Here is a 23,939-nt window from a genome sequence, read left to right as displayed (position 1 = left end):
CAAAGTCACCCCCACCCCCACCCCACCCCACCCCACCCCACAATCACCCACCCATGCACCACTTTAATCAACTTAATTTTTAAAGTTTCTATTTTATTCTTTTATTTTATTAATATTTATAAATTAATCTTTAATTAAACGTTAAAGTATTTTAATAAATTTACATATTATTATTAATATATAATCAAACCAAACAATGTTATTAAGCCACAACAAACATACTATACTGTACAATCCTATACTATGAAATCATGGGTAACGACCATCCAAACAGTGTGTTAGTTAAACCTCGCCCTCTCATTATCCCATCTCTGCAAAACTCAACCTCTAGGGTTTAAGCTCATTTCACCTAAAAACCTCACCGCCATCACCATGGCACTCTATGCCTTACTCCTCCGCTCTCTCCGCCGTTCTTCCTCCATCACCCAAACCATAACAACATCCCCCCTCCTCCACTCCCATGCACCATCTCTAAACCCTAACTTCCATCTCCCTCTCCGCTCATTCGCTTTCTCCTCCGCCGAAGAAGCCGCCGCCGAACGCCGCCGTCGCAAACGCCGCCTCCGTATCGAACCACCAATCAACGCTCTCCGTCGTGACCCCCTCCCTAGAGGCCCCCTTTCCCCCGACGACCCCCGATCCCGTCTCCCCGATACCACGTCAGCATTAGTGGGCCCACGTCTCAACCTTCACAACCGTGTTCAATCACTAATCCGTGCAGGTGACTTAAATTCTGCAGCAGCTGTTGCTCGTCACGCCGTTTTTTCAAACACGAGACCCACTGTGTTTACGTGTAATGCTATTATTGGTGCTATGTATCGTGCCGGTCGGTATAATGATGCTAAGGCGTTGTTTCAGTACTTTTTTAATCAGTATAATATTATACCGAATGTTGTTTCGTATAATCATTTGATTGTGTCACATTGTGAAGCTGGTGAGGTTGATGAGGGGTTGAAAGTTTACAGTCATATTATTGAAAATGCGCCTTTTAGTCCGTCGGCTGTGACGTATAGGCATTTAACGAAGGGGTTGATACATTCGGAGAGGATTGGTGAAGCTGTTGATTTGCTTAGGGAAATGCTTAATAAAGGACATGGTGCGGATTCGTTGGTTTATAATAATTTGATATTAGGGTTCTTGAATTTGGGTAATTTAGAGAAAGCGAATGAGTTGTTTGATGAGTTGAAAGAGAGGTGTACAGTTTATGATGGGGTGGTGAATGCTACTTTTATGGACTGGTTTTTTAAGCAGGGGAGGGTGAAAGAGGCTATGGAATCGTATCGGTCACTTCTTGATAAGAAGTATAGGATGGTTCCTGCGACTTGTAATGTGCTGTTGGAGGTGTTGTTGAGGCATGGGAGGGAAACTGAGGCGTGGACATTGTTTGAGGCGATGTTGGATGACCACACGCCACCGACGTTCCAGGCTGTGAATTCAGACACTTTTAATTTAATGGTGAATGAGTGTTTTAGGTTAGGGAAGGTTTCCGAGGCATTGGAGACATTCAAGAAGGTGGGGAAGGGACTAAAGACCCGACCTTTTGCGATGGACGTTGCAGGTTACAATAATATGATTACAAAGCTTTCAGAGCTTGAAATGATGGAGGAAGCAGAAAAGATTTATATGGAGTTGTGTAACAAGTCATTGAGCCCGGATGTGACAACTTATAGGACAATGATTGAGGCATATGTGAAGATGGAGAATGTTGAAGGCGCGTTGGAGAAGTACACGAAGATGGTGGAGGCAGGGTTGAGAGTCATTCCAATCTATGCCGAAAAGTGGTTTAATTTCTTGATTGAGAAAGGCAAGGTTGCAGAGTGCGTGCCTATTCTCACCAAGATGGGTGAGAGAGAACCAAAACCTGATGTAACAACTTATGATATTGTGATTAGGGCACTCTGCGGGGAAGGTAGTTATGATGCAGTTTCCGATTTAGTAATTCAGATGATAAACTATGGTGTTGGTCTCACCAGTTCCCTCAGGGAGTTCCTATTAGAAGCTTTTGGTAACCAAGGTCGTCGTGAGGAGATTGAAAGAGTTTTTGCTACAAAACCTACGTACTCTAGACCAGCAGGACCACCTCGAGGACAAGTTCCATGGCTTTCACAATTGCCTAGACAAACAGCAGGAACTTCTCATGTTCCGGGTACTTTTTCCCACCTTTTGGCACATTTCATTATTTTGTAATTTCCCCACCATCATTTGTTTGAGAGCATATATGTTGGGTTTGCATATATACAGCTGAGTGGTTGGAATGCCACTGATACATTTTACTTAAAAGCCAAAATGATTGAAGCTTTTAGTAACTTTCTTGGCCTAACTAACCTATTTTTTTTTTGGGAAAAATTACTTCAGATTAATGAATTTGTACTCACGTGATCCAAAGTGGTTATCACAATTTCGCTTCATCTTATCTAATGGAGTAACCTTTACTTAGTTTTTTCGAAAATAAATAAATATCTTGTCTTTCTGTTTGCATTATTCAAAGGTTAACAGAGAAGAGATTACATTTTCAAATACAGTTTGGTCTACGTCATATGGTTCACCCCATCCGCTCATTTCTCTCTAAATTTTTAGTCCTTAAATCTCAAAGAGGTCCCTCATCCAATATTTCCTTCTATGTTGTGGGTTTGTTGAGACTTACCAATTTTTTAATTTCTTTTTGCAGGACAGCAGACATCACCAGCTTCTTTATCATCACAAATGCAAGGACAGCAATCAGGACCTAATCCAAGGTGGCAACAAGCTTCACCATCCTCTTTTGGTACTGGACAAGGATCACATCAAATGCAAGGCCAGCAGTCAGCACCTAATCCAAGTTGGCAACAAGCTTCACCATCCTCTTTTGGCATTGGACAAGGATCGTCACAAATGCAAGGCCAGCAGTCAGCACCTAATCCAAATTGGCAACAAGCTTCACCGTCCTCTTTTGGTATTGGACAAGGATCATCACAAATGCAAGGCCAGCAGTCAGCACCTAATCCGAGTTGGCCACAAGCTTCACCATCCTTTTTTGGTACTGGACAAGGATCATCGCAAATGCAAGGCCAGCAGTCAACACCTAATCCGAGTTGGCAACAAGCTTCACCGTCCTCTTTTGGTAGTGGACAAGGATCATCACAAATGCAAGGCCAGCAGTCAGCACCTAATCCGAGTTGGCAACAACCTTCACCATCCTCTTTTGGTACTGGACAAGGATCACATCAAATGCAAGGCCAGCAGTCAGCACCTAATCCAAGTTGGCAAAAACCTTCACTGTCCTCTTTTGGTACTGGACAAGGATCACATCAAATGCAAGGCCAGCAGTCAGCACCTAATCCAAGTTGGCAACAACCTTCACCATCCTCTTTTGGTACTGGACAAGGATCACATCAAATGCACGGCCAGCAGTCAGCACCTAATCCAAGTTGGCAACAAGCTTCACCATCCTCTTTTGGCACTGGACAAGGATCGTCACAAATGCAAGGTCAGCCATCAACTTTTGCACGAAATCCACATCAGGCATCGTCACCTTCTTTTAGTCAACAAGGATCACAGCAGATGCAAGGTCAACCATCAGCTTTTGCAAGAAACGTGCAGCAGGCATCACCACCTTCTTTCGTGCCACAACGAGAAGCTTCACATCAGTCCATGGAGGGATCACAGCAAATGCAAGGTCATCCACCAACTTCATTCGTGCCAGGAGGAGCTTCTCATGTGCAAGGTCAGCAATCAGGTTTCGCACACGTTCCACAATGGTCATCACCACCCACTTATATGGCAGGACAAGGAGGAAGCCATCAAATGCAAGGTCAGTCATCAGGTTTCACACAAACTCCACATAAGGCATCACATTTTTCTATGGATGGACAAAGAGCCCATTCAATACAAGGTCCAGAAGAGGCCTCATCCCAAGGGGACAATGTTGAGCAATACCCCCAAGTGGCACGCCAAGGGAGAATGTAAATTGGGAAGCATAGTTTCTCTGTGGGGGCCTGCTTTTGATACAGTTATCTGAATAGGACTGCAGGAACAGGAACATCTTGGTGTCACCTGGTGGCTATGGTCATGGATTAATTTGCATCGATAGAAATCATTGACAAATTTTGTAGAGACAATTAATGGTTTTAGGGTGATTTGAGTTGCTCATAAGTGAATAGTTGTGCTTGTGAAACAAATTAAATTGTAATATTGGTGAGAGAATATTTTTGTTTACTCTACATTTTGTATGCTGGAATTTTCCCCTTTCATATTAATAAAATTTATTCTCCTCATCGAAAAATCTCTCTCTTTTTATTATTTTGATGATATCTTTGTTAAATAATGTATGTAAAATTGCTTAAACCAGTAAAAGAACCTATTCATTCACACTTGTAAACGGCATATATTATCATAAGGAATTGTAGATAAGCTGCTACTTGGCAATGTAAATTATATGTGCCTTTGTTAAATTACCTTAGAGATGGATTATGTTCAGTAATTCAGTAATGACTGCAGATTACTGCTTAGGGACTTAATTTGCAACTTTCGGGGTCGCTACAGGACTTAAGTTCTAATGAACTTTTTTGGTTGCTAAGAAGAAAACAATGTTCAGCATAAGTTCTATTATTTGACAGAAGTCGGTTCCAAGACTGTCTTTATACAGGTGAGAAGCTCTCCTTTTTGAGCACCCATTATCTTGTGCTTGTTATATGTTTTTCATGTCTCAGCATCATTGACTGTCGATAATTCATTTCCATCTGAACTCAGAATCTTAAAAACGATTAAGCATGATGAAAGGATTATTCCAATGCTGGCTGATGATATGCTTGCAGTGCTCGGGATAAATAGCCTGTAAAGGTTTTCATTATTGAGAATCACAGGCTGAACCTTTGTGGATATAATGCTGAGGTGTGCAAAAGTTTCTTCTTGTCTTCTGCTTTCAGTAATACTCCCGGATAATATGTTAGTTCTGTGATCTATCCAGCTCTATTGACATTTAATTTAGCATCACCAAAGTCACCTATTCTTATGACATGGTTAATTTCTCAAATACGGCACTGTTTTGCAGTAAACTTCTAATATCAAAGTAAAGATGATATCTGGTACAAAGACAACTGTGGCAAATTTCACGTCTGCAGATGAAAACTAACATCTCCCCTCAATTCTACGGGCCTAAATCTCTCCAAGAAATTCTATACCATGTACTACAAGAGTCAAAAAACTCATAATGCAGAGCAACGCCTGTGAGCAAAGGATCTAACATCAAAATAAATCACAGGGGAAGGGTAAAAAAAAAAAAAATACCCCTTGATCTCAAAATTTCTCTTCAGAATTCCATCACTTTGGAACTTAAGTTCAGTAAAGGTTCTAGAGCACTTGGATCAAACTTCCTAGCAAAGAGGTAACAAACATGTGTCTTCTCTGAGTTGTAGGAACATGCTGTTCCATTGTTCCTTATCAACTGTAAGAAACCTTCAGAAATATTAACCGCGCTGAATGTTGCAGGGTGCGGGCCCCCTAAGGACCAGTCAACATACGTCACTGTCCGGTTTGCATTTAAAGCTCCGTGGAACAATTGAATAAAAGTAGGAATATAGTGCTCGTCTGGGTAGCAAGCAGGCGTGCAAAGTCTTCTGAAGATATCGTAGTATTTAGTATCTGAAACTATTCTAACTGCTAAAGTTCGATTCATCTCGAACCATTGCGACCCTTTCCGCCAATCAGGAAGTTTGATATCAGGTTTCATACGGCGGTTATAGCGCCCGCGCCCATAGCGAGAAGGATCATCATATGATTGAACAAAACTATGAGTGGATCCTACAAGATACTTGTAGACAGTTGGGAAATTGTAAACTGGAATACAGCTCTCAGAAAGGAGGATAAACCGCTCATTTGAGAAGTCGAGCAGAGCATTGGCCAATAGCCTCCTCTCAGCATCAACAAGTGTTACTGATCCCCATTCAACATGCTGCAAAAGAAAACGAAAAATGGTTAGCTGACTGTTACACTGTTAAATCAAACTCCCAAAGATCATTTAAACATTAGAGAACTTGAGGATCAAAGCCCTAGCTAAATGTACAAGTCACACAAACACAGGATTTCAATGTACTTAATTCATTTACACAGCTCTGTTCAATGTCCCCCAACACAGAATCTACATGATTTTTCACTCCCTGTAAAAAACCATGCAGTAGATTGAGAAGAGTTGAATTCTGTACTGCTAACCAAATAGTGACTGAAAGAGAGTTATGGCGACGTCCTTGATGATTATAAAAAAACAGAACTCATTTCTTTAATCTCTGCGACTAGGAATAGACTAACCTTATTTCAATGTATCAGATAATATTTGTTCCTTGCTAACTTTCACATAGCACAAGTTTCCAAAGAGTAGTAGTGTTTGTATTAGGTAACGTTATAACAAAAACATGAAGTACAGGGTGCGCCTCGGATTGTGATAACTTTAAGACTTACCAGGACGTCATGAACGAAAAAACAAAAAGATTGTGTAGGTCTTATGAACTCTCAGAGTATATAAAAAGCAAGAAAGAAAGATCAGTGGCTCACCCTATCTGAACCAAAATTATATGCCTAGCCCATCTCATAAGTATACCAAATAACTCGGCTCTTCTTAGGGGGTTGCAGCAACATGACTCAATAGCTTATACTTGCATTGGTGCCATTAGTGGCCTAGATGATACTTATCCTAGCATCGAGAGCACGAGTTCGTTTCCCTCATTTGTTCATAGCTGTAAAGTTTGTTCAAAGAAGGTTTAATGGTTAAAGGGTTTCACATGTTTAGGAATCGAAATTCCAATTTTCTGACTCTTCTATATATATATATATATATATATATATATATATATCTATATATATATATCATGTGTGCGTGTTATTTTTTCGGCAGAGGGTAGTGGGGCATCATTAAGAAATTTTAGCTACCACATCAAGAATCCAATCCATATAGAAGATAAAACAAGAGCAGCAGATAATTTTTGGGCTATTTGCACCAGAAATTTAAATGAAAATTCTAAGTCCATATGGCGTAGGGCTGACAACAACAACAACAACACATCCAGTGAAATCCCACAGTATGGGGTCTGGGGAGGGTAAAGTGTACGCAGACCTTACCCCCATCTCGGAAGATAGAGAGGCTGTTTCCGAAAGACCCTCGGAAATAGTGGCATCAATGCTTCTCTTCACTTAGGATACCCGGTTGACATAGGGCTTCCAAGCCCATATTTTTAACTTGTAATTGTTTCCCCATCTTGATTATCCAACTGTTTCATCCCCTTTCATTGTCCATCATTCCGAGCATAGCATTCCAGCTGTATCACAGGGTTACTCTCAGAAATAAAATTTTTAGCAATAAGGCCTACCTCTGATTCACATCCCACTCTACACGATCACCCTCCGAACTAAATCTACGGCTAGAACAACCTTTTTTCTCATGAATCAATCTACCTGTAGCGTATAGACATGTCTTCCTTATATCTTAACGAATGATAAGGCAATGAGAATTAGCTAATCTTTGGTTTTCCAACTCTCCGTTGTAAATTTATTTGCTTGAAGATTATGTTACTAAATCAACAATCCAGTCATCTTACTTCTATCTAGAGTCAACTTTGAAGAAAACAAAATCACAGTTCAAAGAGCACAACAGTCCAAACAGCAAAATTTAGTAAATGTCATCTTCTCATTATTTTGCCTCACAATATTGATATGAGAAATGTTCCTCCATATCTTTTTGTGTATCATCACAAACTAAAATATTTCCTCAAACTCCTGACAGACAACTGAACAATCCAACACTTGCATCACGAAAACTGACAATTTCGATGCTCTTGTTTGAAATTTCAACTTTTAAACAGCTCACTAAATTATTCTGCAACATTCCAAATCATCTCTGGACAATTAAATGTGCTATAATTTTCTCTTTTTACTTCTCACCTAATATGAACTTTATACTATTAAAGAATTTCAAAAAGAGAGTGCATTTTCAGAATCCTTCTCAACATCAAAAGAGCTAGCATGCATCTTTTATGCAAATAAAAGAGTCACCTCTCATTATAAATACATTCACGTATTCCATGTGAACCAGAACCAAACTAGCACATTGTTCTATGAATAAAACAAATAAACTATGACCAAAAAGCAACGCATTTCCCAAACTAGCACACAATGAGCATGAAATAACATCAATAAATAAAAACCTCGAGTTCATGTCAACAAGAATCATACCTGACTTGGAATTTGTCGCTTGTAGAAAACTGAGGTATTCGAAATACTTAGCACATACCCTGGTAAGGCATGCACATATATAGAGTACTTATTCACATCCTGCCCTTGAAAGAACCTTTCCCACAAGGGTATGAATGGTAATTGTCCCCTAGTCAAGAACATAAAGGCCACTTTAGGCACTCTCCTAAATGGAAACTCCTCCTTGTAAGGCTCTAATGAAGCCCTCCAATACAATTCATCATCTGACATTCCATGAATCAATATCTTTGGCCTAACAAAACTTTCCATACTTAAACAATCTTCCTTCTCACAAACAGTACAATTTCCAGTATCCCTACTCACTGTATCAGCCAATGCATTTTTTGCAATAATCTGTTCAGCTTGAAAGGTAAAATACCTATCAATATGTGAACTTGAAGTCAATCCAATAACTACTCCAATTACAAATACAATCAATGTTGACAATACCCTTAAAAGACTAACTGTTGAATCTCTTGTTATTGACACAGGCAATTTACTCTCTAGGTCTTCTTTTTCTCCCCTATTCCTCATTTTCACTAAAAATTCAATCTTTAACAATCAAGATTCGAAACCCAGTTCCTAAAAGTGTGTAAATCAGTCAAATCCCCGGAAAAATGGCTTTGAATTTCAAAATTGAAGAAACCCAAAATGGATTTTCAGTACTACATTAAGAGTAAGTTTCAAAAACCCAATTCAAGAATTGTGTAATTAGGCCAAAGTACCAGAAAAAATTCTTTGAATTTTGAATTGGTTAAAAGCCAGATGAAGTTTTGCTATTGTATTACAACCCCTTAAATGATTGAACAAAAGAAGAAATCTTGATTCTTTTCGATTGTGATCTGTAAATCAAGAAACGGGAACAAGGAGAAATTGCTGATTTAGGAAAGCTGAGTTATAATTGGAAAGTAGGGATTGACAGAAATAGAAAGTTGGAATGATCGGAAAAAGAAAGGTATATGAAGGGACAAAGGCGGCAAAGAAGAGAAGAATTAGATACAGTGATTGATTGATGATATCTGAGAACTGAGATGTTTATAATGAGAAGATTAATGATGTTTTTTGTTAATTTGCCACTGTGTTTAATGCTGTCTTAACTTTGAATATTGCGCTCTCCAAATTTGGTCGTTTCTGGCATGGTGATGGTTTTGACAACTTTTGTTCTTTTTCCCTACCACTTGTCACAACAACAACAACGAGGATTAAATTATTTAATTGGGATAATTAGGCTTTTGATCTTTCACTCATTGGTAAATTACAAGTTTGGATAATTCACTAATGCTATTTAATCTTGACTTAATTAAATTAAGTGTTTTTTTTGGTCTCTTTATATAAGACATATACTATTATATTTAAAATCTTGAGAAATATTTATTACATTGAAATATATAAGTTTGGATAATTCACTAATGCTATTTAATCTTGACTTAATTAAATTAAGTGTTTTTTTTCCTTTATATAAGAAATATAATATTATTTAAAATTTCTCGAGATATACAGGGGCGGCTCAATACTAGTGAGGGCCTAAAGCCAAACTTCATAATGAGGCCCTAATTTTTATTTTATTTAAAAAAAAAAAAGGATTTTATATAGATTTTTAATTTGAAGTCTATTTTTCTAGATTTTGAGATGAAATAATTATTTTATAATTGATTTATCATAATAATTCCTTTTCAATTGATAGTTAGAATGATGAAACCTAATTCAAGAAATTTTAATAAATAATTTCAAAAATTCCTATAAAGTAAAATTAACAAAAATAACAAACTCGAGATAAGAAAATTAAACTAAAATGATGGAACGATAAAACACGATTCAAGAAATTTAAGACTAGATTCTAATACGAGTTTTTGCTTGTTTGAAATTTTCTCTCAGAAAATAACACAACAACAAATAACACACAATATTTTTATCAACTTTAAACAGTACTCTTTGACTCTCTTTTTCTAGAGAATAAGAAAAACTTATAGGAGCTTTGACATTGAACAATTGAAATTATGGAAAAAGTAAGAAAAATATAAAAGATAAGTAAAAATGTCTTGTTGAAGTGAAAAGTCTGTGAGTCTTGAACAAATTAAAATAGAGGGTGTAATAAAGTTGTACACGTTTTCTAATGGAAAAAAGGCCAAAGGTGGAGTAATCTTTCAATTATCAAATTAAATTTCCATTCATATGAAGTGATTTGTGGGAGACATTTATATGTCCAAATTTATAGTCAAAAGGTTACCGCTATCTTTCCTTACATATGAAACAATTTTACCTTTCAGCTAAAAATACTCGTACAATATTAAAATAAAAAATCAAAGGACTATAAATTAGTGATTGCTAAAAAATGGCCCCCCCAAAAGCATTTGCTTTAGTTGCTTCACATTGAAGCCGGCCCGACAGGGGCTGGCCATAGACCGCGCTCAGCGAGGTAGGGCTCCAAAAAGTGAAAAAAATGAGAAAAATCGTCTAAGTCCAAAATGTCAGGGGAGCTCGCCCCAAAGCGAGGCAAGGGCTCGCCTTAGACCGCGTTCAGATATATATATATACACACACACACACACATATTGAAATATGGAGTTACTGTGCAAGTTTAACATAATACATGAAAAATTAAATGGGGTAACAATTAATAATTCATTAAACTTGTGAACATTTACCATTAAAAGTACACAGTTAATTGGTTAATTAAAGTTTTAAATGTACTTAACTGGACCTCATAGTGACTAAGATTAAACAAAAGATTGAAAAAAAAAACCCTTTTAATTTAACTAAACAGAATTTTAAGAATCTTAAAAGAATAGTTTTGTACAAATGAATGAGTTCCACGTTTAAGATTATATATGGCTGGAAAGTTGTGGGAATGCATATAGGTTGCAAAACTAGGGAGGGGAGTGGCAATTGTTTTATTGACAATAATGTAATCTCTTTCTAATTATTTAGATAGTGCATTACCACTACTTGAGCAAACTCATTTCTGAAATTTAAACACCATTGATACTATCTCCAACATGTGAGCTGCGATGAATTGTGTAATGATCTGTAGGAGGTTGTTTAATAATAAGGATAATTAATACTTTATACCTAGATGTATTAATACTAAAGGAACTTGTAAAGTTGGCTCATCGGGTTGAGTTCTTTTTATTTTTTAGTTGAGTAATCATCGGGTTGAGTTCAATTGAGCTTGTGTGAGTATTAAGTTGAGCTTAATTTTTTTCCCTCTAATACAATTGGGGGTAGTTTTATGAATGGTCATTCAATTTTTACTTTATTACATCAAAGTTACTAAATTATTTTATAACACATAAAAGTTGCTCAATTTTTCTTAACTATCACAAAAAATTACTAAAATTTGTAACGTAAAATAATTCAAGATATATATAGTGTAGATATAAAATAGGCTGCACAATAATGAGAATAACCTATTTACACGAGTCATTTTTTTTTTTTTTTTTTGGCAAAGGTGCAAATATACCCCTCGTTACAAAAGTGGTGTGTACATAATTTTTAATTAAAAATGTTACAAATTGGAGCAAGATATTTTTTAGCTTGTTTTCTAAAGCCACATAGTAATTTTTTTATCACGCTTTTCCCCGAATGGGTGAAACAGATTTTTTCTTAAATCATTTAGGTTATTTTTTAATTAAAAAAATGCCACGTTGACTTTAAAAAAAAGTATACCCATTTTTTTAAAGTCTAGTGGCATACTTTTCTAAAAACCACATAGTAATTTTTTTAAAAAATTCCTTGAAAATGATATTTTTAACGTTCAAAAAATGGGTAGACTTTTTTTTTTTAAAAGTCACATATATACACTACTTTTGTAACTGCTCTAAATCGCAAAGTTGAGGGTTATATTTCCACTTTTTTAGAGTTAGAATAAACAGTGATTTGGTTTAATAATAATTCGATTCCTATATTTCTTGGTTGTATCTAAATGAAGGGTTGTATTAAAACTTATAAACCGGAAGGTACAAGGCGTCAAATCTCTTGATCCAAATAAGACTTCTAAATATTCTATTATTTTGTTTTATATGAAACCGTTTCTATTTGAGAATCAAATAAAAGAGATCGACTATATGTTTTTCAAATTGCCAGATATTTCTTTTTACCCTCAAAAGTTATAGGGGAGCAGTAAGTTTTGATTTTTTTCCCTTCAAAATATGTATTTTTTTCATAATAAAATGCATGCGTGTTCCAGAAATATGTAGACTGCATATATAAAATGTGATTTACTTGTGTTTTAATTTAACTGATATAACAAATGGTGTGGGAATGTGACGTTAGCTTAAATTGCATATTTACAAGTCGCATTTCTAAAATACAGTTTGTGAATCACGATTATGAAATGAGACTAGTAAGTTGCATTTGTAAATTGAAATGCGATATAGTCACATTTCAGAAGAGCGATTTACAAGTTGTATTTCAAAAATGCAAATTGTAAATTTAATTTTTTAAATGAGATTTAAGGTAACATCTTAACAGTTAACTTATAAACATGTAAAAGACATTTCACATAAATTCTCACAAAAAATAAATACTAGTAGAATTTTTCCAACCAAAATATCATATGTACCCCTCCATCCTTAATAAGAGGTTTCAGGTCCGAGAATGGAATGCAGTCGCTTTTGGTAAATAATGCATTATCTCCAAAGTGAAATTCTCGACGCGAATCCGAATTAATCGGAGCAAAGTGAATACTGGACATTGAGTTGAAATTTTATATAATATGTAAATAATCCCAAATAGCATTTTAAGAATGATAAAGCTTGTGAGTTGTGATACATTTCTCGAGGTCATGAATTTGCCATGCATGAAAAACAAGTATCAGTACTTGTTTCAGTTCTACAATTGGAGTAATTGCCTTCTCCTTTAGTTTCATCTTTATATATCTTGAGTAGCTCAAACAAGCTATGAATTTCATCTCTACCAAAAGAAAATATAATAAATGTAAGTAAAGAAACGTCAGAGCAAGTACTAATTTGACCGATCAACGAAGTTTCATATGAAGGCTCGTTTTTGAAGTACTATATAGTTTGAAATGAAATACAGCAGGTCTAGTTGTACCATTGCTCCGTATGGTTCATCTTGCTCATGAATTAATTTGTGTAAGTTAATTACATTGGCACACTTTCTTAGTAGAACAAATAATGGACAAAACAAAGAAACTAGTGTGAAATTTTCATCAGTAGTCCCTTTTTGGCCAATTTGTTTAGTAAATAACCACTATTTAATTATACTTATTACTTGTGGCTCTTTTTTATCAGAGTCTTGAAAATAAAAATTAGTATCTGAAAAATATGTGCCTTTATAAATGATATTAAATTAGGTATTTAACAACACATTGTTTCTTGAAAATATATTAATTAACAATCATATATTTGTAACTAAAATTGTAAAATATAATTGATATATATTTTTCAAATTAATAATATTTTAATTTTAATTAATTATAAAAATTAAAAGCATACTTTTTTGTGAGAGCATCATGGATTTGAGGTTTGACAAAAAAATTAATATTTATATATAGCATTATTCAAATGTTTGACAAAAAAAAAAAAATCTATCAACTATAAGTGAAAAATAAACAACATGTAATGTGAAATAACAAGTCAATAGTACTGAAGCAAATAAATTAAAATCTAAAATATAACCTAAATTCAAAATCCAAAAAAAAAAAAAGTTTAACATAATACTCTTATGTCAAATTCCTACATTACATAAGTAAGTTCTAACGTAACTTAAGTAAATATAATTCAAAAGAAAGGGAAAATATAACTCTATAACCTCATTCACAACAAAATTCTACTATAATAAAAGCACTCATTATATGTCAAGTTTGTTAATGATTCATTTCTTCTAATATTAAGAGGTGCAGTTTCAAAAATCAGAATAATAACACAATTATGCTAAATGAATAAAAACAAAATACGAGTAATTACATGGAATCACAAGAAGTAAAGGTCGAGAATGAGAAGAAAGAAAATGAAAAAAAAAATATAAATAGATTTTTTTTAAAAAAAAGTAGAAATAAAAAAAATTAAAATAATAGAAATAAAAAAAATTTAAAAGAAAACAAATTAAAATAAAACAAAAAAGAAAGAAACTAAAAGTTAACTCTCCTTGAATTACACCTAATTCTCAACTCTTCTTGAGAATTGGGGAGTGTAATTACATTCCACTCAATTACACCCAATTCCCACCTATGACCTAACCATGTAATTACTTGGCCTGACAAATATATCAAACTGTGTAATTACACTCAATTACACTCAATTCCAATTACATGGGTGGCTTTCCAAACAGGCCCTACATGTGAAAGAAATAAAATGAAGGGCAAATACGATGTTTGATAGTGAAAGCCCATGTAACTTCAAGGTCCATATCCATCTGATCCGACAGACAGCCCATCTACTTGGGCTAAAAGTAGTCATATTAACCCAACCCAGACGAATTAAGGCCTGTAACTGAAACTGGAGCTGAGGCTTAAGCCAAACCGGATTCTCAACCGGGAAATGAGGTGTGGTGTTTCCAAAAGTGTCCAATCTTGAATTTTTGTCCATTCATAGCAAAATATTTTTAATAAAATGACCTTACCTTGAAAATATTCGCTAGAAGAACTTTTGTTGCCCATTAGACATAAGTTGTAGCTTTTACTTATAAGACAGAAAGTCCATCGAGCACGTTCACTATCATGAAATATCCTAAACTTCTGCCTTATTGACAAAATTAGTTTATGTCCACAACTTATGCTCGATGAGCAACAAAGCTTTGCCTAGTTGATGTTCTGAAGCGGAGGCTATTCTTAAAAAAAAATTATTAAGTGGCGCCAAAAAATCAAGACCACCCCACCATTTGTGAACTTAACCCATTCTCTACTCATTGAAAGATTGGTAAGGCCCAATTCAAACTGCGTTGATAAATGCAGTTTAGGCATGAGTTGGTCTTGTGATCGAGTGGTTGAAACAGTTAACTTAATGTATTAGAGAATAGGAACGGCAATAGATTGAGAGTTTGAGGCTCTGTGGATTAAGAATTTGGGAAAACAACACCAAATACCCCTAAAATATAAAATATTTATCCGTCTCATGCTCTTCTTAAAGTAATTTCGCTTCTACCCCGAAAATATTTACGGAAATATTTACCCGACATACTCCCTTGCCCAAAACCCTTCCTCCGTGATATCATCGCGAGATATTTATATATCATGATGGTATCATGGAGGACTAAGAAAGGAATAAACCACCCCATCGATCCATAAACCACGATATCATGATACCATCTCTCGTATATTTATATACCACGATGGTTTATATCGAGTGGTTGAATCAATGGTCATTCGAGGAATAGTTTTAATTTTTTTTCTGAGACTAAATTAATGGAAGTATGAACCCAATTGAAGGATTGAAGAATTTTTCCACAAATTATGATACCATCACGGTATATGTATATAAGAAGATGGTATCATCGAGGTTTTTTTTCGAGAAAAGTGTCTTTTTTGAATAAATGAATATGATCATCCTCATAATACCATCCTAAGATATTTATATACCATGATGGTATCATGGAGGAAATAAGAGAAGAAAGTTTGAGGGAATTGAGAATAAAGGGATCTTTTTGATACCATCTCAATATATTTATATACGGTGTTGGAATCTTAATTTTGGGGGCATCTCGGTTAAATAATTTTAATTTTTTCTGAGAATAGGAAATTAATGGAGTATAGATGGATAATTATTTTGATTTGAAAGTAATTAATTTCTTCCCGAATATGTAGAGGCACGAATTAAATTTAAAAAAAGCGTTCTTCCCCTTTAAGAATTTTTCCACAAATAATGATATCAGCTCGACCACCTGGGCTGATCCTAGGCGGGTAACATAAAGATCATTAACGAATTAGGTCATTGACCTTTTCTCATCGTCCATTATCTCCTCCTCCCTTATGTTCAAAGTAAGTGTTAACTTAGCTTTTACCACATTCTTTAAGAAAGTACTAACTCTTATAAAAAATATTTTTACTAAATTATCTTTAATTAAATACCACCTAATTAATATAACTTCTTGATTACATAAAAATTCACTTATCTAAATAGGAGTAAATTTGAAAGAAAATAATTAATTTTCTTCTTGGGTATATAAATTGACACTTATTTTGAACTAAAATAAAAAGGTTGTGGACACTTATTTTGAACAGAGTAGCAATTTGATTTCAAGTCAATTATATTATTTAAACGAGAATGTCAGTGTCATTAGACGCACTTTGATCATTGCGATTGACCCGATAAACGGAAGTATCCTAGCCAACCCATTTAGGTTAGTTGGTGGAAAAAGATTAACCTTCGCCTAATGCCTAACATACTTTGCGTAAGTTATGTGTCAGTATTGTATTTTTTGATTGATCTGGCATAGAGAATGGCCATTTTAATTAATTTTAAGAGATGCAAAGCCTTTATTTCAGATTTTAATGAACCATAATTTTGTGGGCTAGAAATCATTGAATTAGCGCGTTTTCAAATGGAAAGAGGAAAGGAGTACACCATCATAATCTCGTAAATATCATACTTAACTATTTATCCTATTCACGTAGATTGTTTACAAGATTAAGTCATAAATAAACATCTCAAATGCAAAATGGGGAAAATATATTAGCTCCTCTTGATGGCCTCCTCTTTTTTTTTTTTTTTTTTTTTTTATCATCCTTTCCTTTTTCCAATCACTTTTGTAATAAGTCTCCATAATGATGCCACGTGATAAAGTAGTGAGAATGCCAATTAATGTCATAGAGAGGTGATAAAACTTTGGACCCAACCATTCAAACCGACAGTGAAATAAATAAATGAAAGATAATGAAGTAGTTTTTTTTTATAACTCGATCTACAGAATTAAGAATGTTACAATTGATATATTGTCAATTATATTGACGAAAATTTTCCCTTTATGTTGTCTACTGATTACGTGATAGAGGCATTTGCATAATTATATCATGGTTTCCACCATGAGAGAATTAATAACTTTATCCCATTTTAGGTGTCTTGATTGAATTTTGATGGTTAATTTGACTAATTTGTAGAGGTTTAGGTCCCAGTATTATTTACATTTAAACTAATTCAATAATCAGAGTTCATGATTATAATATGTATTGAAGTCACAATATTACTAACAGGAAAATGTTTACGTGAAATTAGTTACTTACACCAAATCAAGTAATTCTATACCTCAAGTAAAAGTATATTCTAAGTGGCATAAATTTATATAAAAAACGCATTTATTAGTTTAACGATAGATTATTTACCCTACTAATATAACAAAGAACCATTTATATAATAACAAGGGTGGACTTACAAAAAGTCGGTAATTGATAGATTATATTATTATATAAAAACAAGGGAGTACAAGGGTGGACTTACAAAAAGTCGGTAATTGATTTATTATTTTCCCTACTAGTATGACAAAGTACCATGATTTATATTAAAAAAACCAAGGGGGGACTTACAAAAAGTCAGTAATATATGGGGGGCATACTTCCACAAAAACATGTACGTCCACAAAAACATGTTTTTTAATTCTTGCACACCAGCGATCTTCCATGTGCACGTTTAGCCTAACTCTTCCGACCATCAAATCTGAATCTTCTATATATATATATATATAAAATAGGAGAGGTATAAGTAATGTGGTTAAGGCAAGTAACAAGCTAATAACAAGCCACTTGGCAATTTTAAGACAATTTTATTTGGTTATGTAATAACATTGAATTTGATTTGGAAGATAAAGTTTTTGAATCTATTGATAACATTTTTTGAAGTTAAATTGCAAGATAATATTTTCTGAATTTGAATTGCAGTATAACTTTTTGTGAACGACAAAAAGCTAACTATTGAATTTTGAACAAATACTACCTACTCCTGCTCCTATACGAAAGGGAAGAGGGATTCTTTTAGCAGAAGTCATTATCTTTTTGGCTTAGTGATAAAATAAATTGATAAATATTACTAATAGCTCTCTCAAAATGATACTACTGTATAGGTTATTTAAGAGGTTATCTTCCATATTATAGGTAACATTTCAAGACAGTTGAGATATTAAGAAATTGAAATTAAACTTAAAAGATAAATATTTACTTTAATGTTGGGATAAAACTAGAAACTGTTGCCGTTTGAAGATATATATATATATATATATATAAACTTAATGAGTTTGTTATTAATAAAAATTGAAACAAATGCCAGCACAGGACGTTTGCATTTTTCTTAGCTTTGTTGATTGACGGAAGAAATAGGGAAAATAATTAATGAAAATTAATTGTAAAGATAAGGATGGAGGTATTATCCACATATACTACAACTAACTAATCATAAGATAAATATGGAGATATTATCCGCAAGTTCCTGTTGGTTAAAACTTTAGAATTAAAAAAATAAAGCAGTTCAAATCTTACACAATCATCAAGTTTTAACCGTGTGGTTACAAAAATTGAATTGAAAACAACACCCAAGTGAGTGCTATATAAAGAGGGTGAGGGAATGGCAAAAATGCTATTGATGGAGAGATTAATTCTTCTTTGCTTAAGGACTATATATTTGAAGATAGGAACACAATTCTCAATTAGAAATTTTATGAAGAAAGTTCTGAAAATGAGAAATTTAGTTGCGCCATCTGAATTACTTTGGCTTAGGAATGCAAAATTCATCCCTATATTGGTGTTCTTTCGAATTGTTAAAATGTCAATTCTTTTATTATTATGTTTTATTTACAGGTTATTGGTAAATTGTGCATTTTACTTGCTCGAGAAATTGTAGCAATTAGTTGTTTGCTTGGTCTGCAGTTCTACAATAAGTTATAAATATGTGTGTATGCTATGACTTATAATTTGACAATTGATCAATAATTCCATTGCCTTTCAGTTGTAATTTTTTCTGCTTATAGTTCATGAGACTATTAATATTGACTATTATATCTTCATCCTATTGCAGGTTTATGAAGCTTATGAATTGTGACTTTTGAATCAAAAAATTTAGGCGGTAATGCATACAATTGGTAAATTTATATAATTTGTTCGGTTCCAATGCTTTAATAGTTATTTACTTGTTACTGACATTGATTGAGCCGTATTTGAATTAAAGATGTCCTTCTCTTCAGTTTCCAATCAGCCTTCTCAATAATACAAATAACAACCATGGACCTTCTTGCAGACATGCAAGCATCACACATTTTAAAAATATTGGATTGCAAAATTGGAGTCTGTTTATCCTTTTTGGAAAAATTAAATGACCATGAAGGAATTAATTATTTTATATCTTTGTAAAGTTTCCATTGATTTTTAATGGGAAAAGGAGAATTCAAGAAAGAGAGTTCTTAAATCTTTAGAGACCATAAAATAGAATTAATTAGAAATATTCGCATTTTCTGTGAATTTTCATGTTAGGTTCATTACGTTTAGCTTTTGATCTTTTTTTCTTATTAATAGTACTATCATTTTACGGAATTTAGTTTTTGATCATATATGTCGTTCGGCCGTGTTTTTTTTTTTTTTCTTTTCGCTTTTACTTCTTTTAATTTTGCCTTCTTCATCTTTGTTCAGTTAGTTTATAAATTTATTGGGACTGTCTTTGTTTAGATATCACTTTAATTTCGTTATAAGATAGTGCACTTTTGAGATATTACGCAAGAAAAAAAACAGTTTGGTTACCAATAAAAAATTCAGACCCATATGACCTCATTAAATGATACATATAAAAAAGATTTGTTAACACATTTAATAGCTTGGCAAAAAATAAGTACAGTCGCTAGCTAATATATAAAAAATATACTTTAATTATGTAGATAGTATGTATATTTTTGTCTATTATAGTCATACTACTTTATAATTATTATAAAAATATACATTTTCTCCGGCTATTATTTTGATGGGAGGGTGTACAATGTAAAATTCCTTAAAAATAGGTTATTAAGTTAGCAAAAAAGGGATTTAGTCTTTGATTAGTTTCAGGGTTTAAAATGAGACTTGGTCGTTCTTGGCTTACAAATATTTGATAGATTTTCCTAAGCATTCACAACTTGCAAAAGTTATTATATAACAATAAAAATAAATCCTCTAAAAGCTGGCACAACTTTAAAAGATTACAATTACTAGAAGTTCAATAATAAAATATCGTGAGATTTTGGTTAAGTATTATAAAGTATGATTATATGCACTTTTTTGAAAGTTTATTAATGGATTAAATACTAAATGAAAATTTTAAATAAAATATCATAGCAGAGAAAATAATATAGAAAGAAGGGGATTAAAAAGGGGATGAAGTTCTAACTATTGTATCTTCCAAAGAGATCTTTCAACAACTTTTAGTTGATGCATGCATAATGGTTGAATCTTCTCGATTGAAGTATATTGGGATTGAAGTATGTTGTTTTTGATTAATTTTAATGAAGTATGTTGTTTTTGATTAATTTTTATGAAGTATGTTGTTTTTGACTAATTTTAATGATGTTAATCTAATATAATTTATTTAATTATTTTTCTATTAATTTTCATCGAATCAAATATATTGATCACATTTTCTTTGTTGTTGAGTTTGTTTGTGATATCCTCACGTTTATTAAATTTCTATATATGTGTAAGTGAAAAATCAAGTTATTATGAAATTACTAAAATAATATAATAGAATTAGAAATCGTTTGCCATTATTGTTACTAAAATTAGTTATGCTTTCGCCATGCGTTTTCTTCTCTGGCTTTGTAAATGTATTTCTCTATGTAATTCTTTAATTAAATGTAATTCCATTAAATGCCTTCGTTATATGCATATGCGACACTATTGTTATAAATAAAAATAAATTAAGAATTAAAATGGAAAAAAAAAAAAAGAGAGATGATAACTGCCTAACAAATTAAAAATGCCAAATATATATAGAATCTCTTTGGAGAAAGCAAGATTACAAATGAAAAGCTATCGTAAAATTTTTCATTCTTGGGTATGGTGGAAGCTCGAAAGAGAGAGGAAACTATAACATAATCAAAGAAATAGTTTACTCTCATTTGATATTTATCTTAGATTTATAAAAGTATGTATGTGTATTGTCGTGGCCTGTGGGCAAGGACGTCAAATCGGATGGCAAATAAATAAAATGTTGTTTAGCATGTTTTGGACAATATTAATGCTTGAATGCAATAACAAGATGAGAATTGTGATTGTCTTAAGCAAGATAATTTAATGTGCTTAAACAAATTAGATTATAATTTAGTATGATTCATATTTTTGTTGTCCATGCATCGCACGGGTACGAATACTAGTAAGACTGGGCATAAATACCGAAAATCAAAAAATCGAACCGAAACTTCAACAAACCAAACCGAACCGAACCGAACTAGTTTGGTTCGGTGTTTGGTGTCCACCATAAAAAAACCGAAACCGAAATAGCCGAACCGAAGTTTGATAAAACCGAACCGAAAAACCGAACGCGCACCGAAATTGAATACATTACCCAAAAAAAATTAAAATAGTTCAGGCTCATTAAGTTTAAAGCGAAAAAAACCCAATTGTAATAAGTCCTCTTTTGCATTTGTATCCCTAATTTTCCACTTCAATTGAAAAAAATTAAATATCCTTAACAAAAAAAGGTAACTAGGATGTCTCTTTAGGATTAATGTATGTCCTTTATGTGTTTTCTTAATTATTCTTATGGTATGTATATAACACCTAGTAATCCTATGTCATGATTATAGTTTTCTGTTCTTGTGTATCCTGTTTGTTTGATTTTGATTTTAATTTATTAGTTTTATGTTTTATTGCTTTTGAGAATATGAATTAGTGTCAATGGAATCTCTTCTAATATTATATCAAAAAAACCGAATTGAAAAAATCGAAACCCAACCGAACCGAACTTTAAAAAACCGAACCCGAAATAGCCAAACCGAAGTTTGATAAAATCGAACCGAAAAACCGAACGCCCACCCCTAAATACTAGTTACTGCTAAGTAATCACAGTATAATTGGACCTGGAGCTGAATTAACTAAACAGAGAAAACGTGTGCATATTAAGCTTGTCAGTAATTTCAGAAAATGTAAAGATAATTTTGGGGACCTCATATCTTTGTTAGTTTGTAATATTTTTTTTTTTTTTTTTGCGCATACTGGGGGCTTCATCTATTATCTGCCAGAACTGGTCTCAGCATGTCCTCTTGCTCAGGCAACAATATACTAAGATGGCGTTTGGGCATAGATTCCAAAAACAAAATTGAAAAACTTGATTTAGGTGAAGTCAAGTTTTTCAAGTTTGAAAATGTATTTGTCCATAGTTTTTTAAAACATATTTCACTTTATGTTTTGGAAAACATGAAACATTACTTATACTCATAAGTTCTAAAACTATCAAGAATACCCAACCAAACAAAATATACATACTTGTTAATTCCAAATTATGCAGAACATGATATTTTAATAACAACTGCTAATAACACAGTTACTAGCTACTACAATTCAAATTGCGATAGAAAGATCCATTTTTATCTTCGCAACGGATTTCTACAGTTGGCAGAGTAATTTTCCATATGGAGTTGGCAGAGCAATTTTCCATAGGGTTTCTTCTTCTACTGTTTGAGTACAGCTTAGCTCGTTCACTTTATAGAAGAGAGTGGTTTAATTGTAGAAACACGGTAGATACGGCTTTAATGGAGGAACATGATAGATAGAATTACTTGTGTCATAAATAGATGTGGCTTTTTTATAAAGGCAAAAGTCATAGATAGCCCCCTAAACTTTGCCACATTTTCCTCTAGGCTACCTAAACCGAAGGTTGTACCTATAGGGTACTTAAACCAATCTAAATTGATCCTATTGGGTACCTTTTGCCTATGTGGCGCCTACGTGGCGCAACAATTGATTCCACTTTTTATTGGGCCCGTGGACCAGCTCTTTCATCCTTAATTTTTTTTTTTTGATTAAAATTTTACCTCTTTTAAATAAAATTTAATAGATAAATTAATAAAAAACTAACCCACCTTTCTCCCCCCGCCAAATTTCCTGTCTGTCCCCCCGCTTTCCAATTTTGTACGTTCCTTTTTTTTCTCCTCTTCTTCACTGTAGTTCTCTTCTCTTCTCCATTCTTCTTCCTTTTTTTTTTAATCCACTGTACGTTTGTTTCTCTTCCTTTCTTCTTCTTCTTCCTTTTTTTTTTTTTCTCTTCTTCTTCTTCATTATAACACTTCATTTCTTGTAATTATTTATATAAAATTAATTTTTGAATTGGATGTTATTTTTTATCACCATTTTTTTTTGTCCTTTTTAGATCTGAAAAGTAGCATTATCATCTTGTTCACCGGAAAAAATGGGGATTCACCATTATTATGACTCGTTCACCGGAAAAAATGGGGTTCATTAAAGGTTGGTGGGTCTTGTAAAGACATTGATAGACCTAAATAAGAGAAGAAAAGGGAAATAAATTATTGGTGGGGTGGGGAGACGGCGGTTGGGGGCGGTGGTGCGGCTGCCGGTGGTGGGGGAGCGGCGGCCAGTTGGGGGGGCGCGAAGGAGATGAAAATTGGGGGAGGGGGTGTATAATTTATTTTTTAATTATTATGATGGACCCCCCACCGCCACGTGTCACGTTTTCATTGGACAAAGTTGCCACGTTATGGAGAGAGTGTAATACACTCTCTTAATTTTGCTGATTATTGTGAAAAAGGTACCCAATAGGATCAAATTTAGACTGGTTTAGGTACCCAATAGGTACAACCCTCGG

General features: G+C 33.5%; 2 protein-coding genes across 2 annotated transcripts; one reads left to right on the top strand and one right to left on the bottom strand.

Moving 5' to 3' along the window:
* Nucleotides 1–266: 266 nt before the first annotated feature.
* On the top strand, nt 267–4,261 carry LOC132064486 (pentatricopeptide repeat-containing protein At1g10270-like). The gene is made up of 2 exons (XM_059457477.1): nt 267–2,146; nt 2,669–4,261. The coding sequence occupies exons 1-2, from the start codon at nt 373–375 to the stop codon at nt 3,943–3,945; spliced, it is 3,051 nt and encodes a 1,016-aa protein (XP_059313460.1). The 5' UTR covers nt 267–372; the 3' UTR covers nt 3,946–4,261.
* Nucleotides 4,262–4,982: 721 nt separating this feature from the next.
* Nucleotides 4,983–9,351, bottom strand: LOC132064484 (glycosyltransferase BC10). Its single transcript, XM_059457476.1, has 2 exons — nt 8,200–9,351; nt 4,983–5,929 (listed from the first exon to the last, which is right to left on the bottom strand). Exons 1-2 carry the CDS (start codon nt 8,749–8,751, stop codon nt 5,288–5,290), a joined length of 1,194 nt encoding a protein of 397 aa, XP_059313459.1. The 5' UTR covers nt 8,752–9,351; the 3' UTR covers nt 4,983–5,287.
* Nucleotides 9,352–23,939: the final 14,588 nt, after the last annotated feature.

Source organism: Lycium ferocissimum, chromosome 7, assembly GCF_029784015.1.
Source record: "Lycium ferocissimum isolate CSIRO_LF1 chromosome 7, AGI_CSIRO_Lferr_CH_V1, whole genome shotgun sequence".
NCBI lineage: Eukaryota > Viridiplantae > Streptophyta > Magnoliopsida > Solanales > Solanaceae > Lycium > Lycium ferocissimum.
The sequence above is the reverse complement of the archived record's forward strand: the minus strand, read 5'-3'. Positions and strand labels throughout refer to the sequence as shown.

What these genes read in the sequence shown, in the direction of transcription:
- LOC132064486 (XM_059457477.1), top strand. Translation starts at nt 373, where the DNA reads ATGGCACTCTATGCCTTACTCCTCCGCTCTCTCCGCCGTTCTTCCTCC. An exon ending in AGGAACTTCTCATGTTCCGG is followed by an intron (nt 2,147 to 2,668) that starts GTACTTTTTCCC and finishes TTCTTTTTGCAG; the next exon opens with GACAGCAGACATCACCAGCT.
- LOC132064484 (XM_059457476.1), bottom strand. Translation starts at nt 8,751, where the DNA reads ATGAGGAATAGGGGAGAAAAAGAAGACCTAGAGAGTAAATTGCCTGTG. An exon ending in AGCGACAAATTCCAAGTCAG is followed by an intron (nt 5,930 to 8,199) that starts GTATGATTCTTG and finishes TTTCTTTTGCAG; the next exon opens with CATGTTGAATGGGGATCAGT.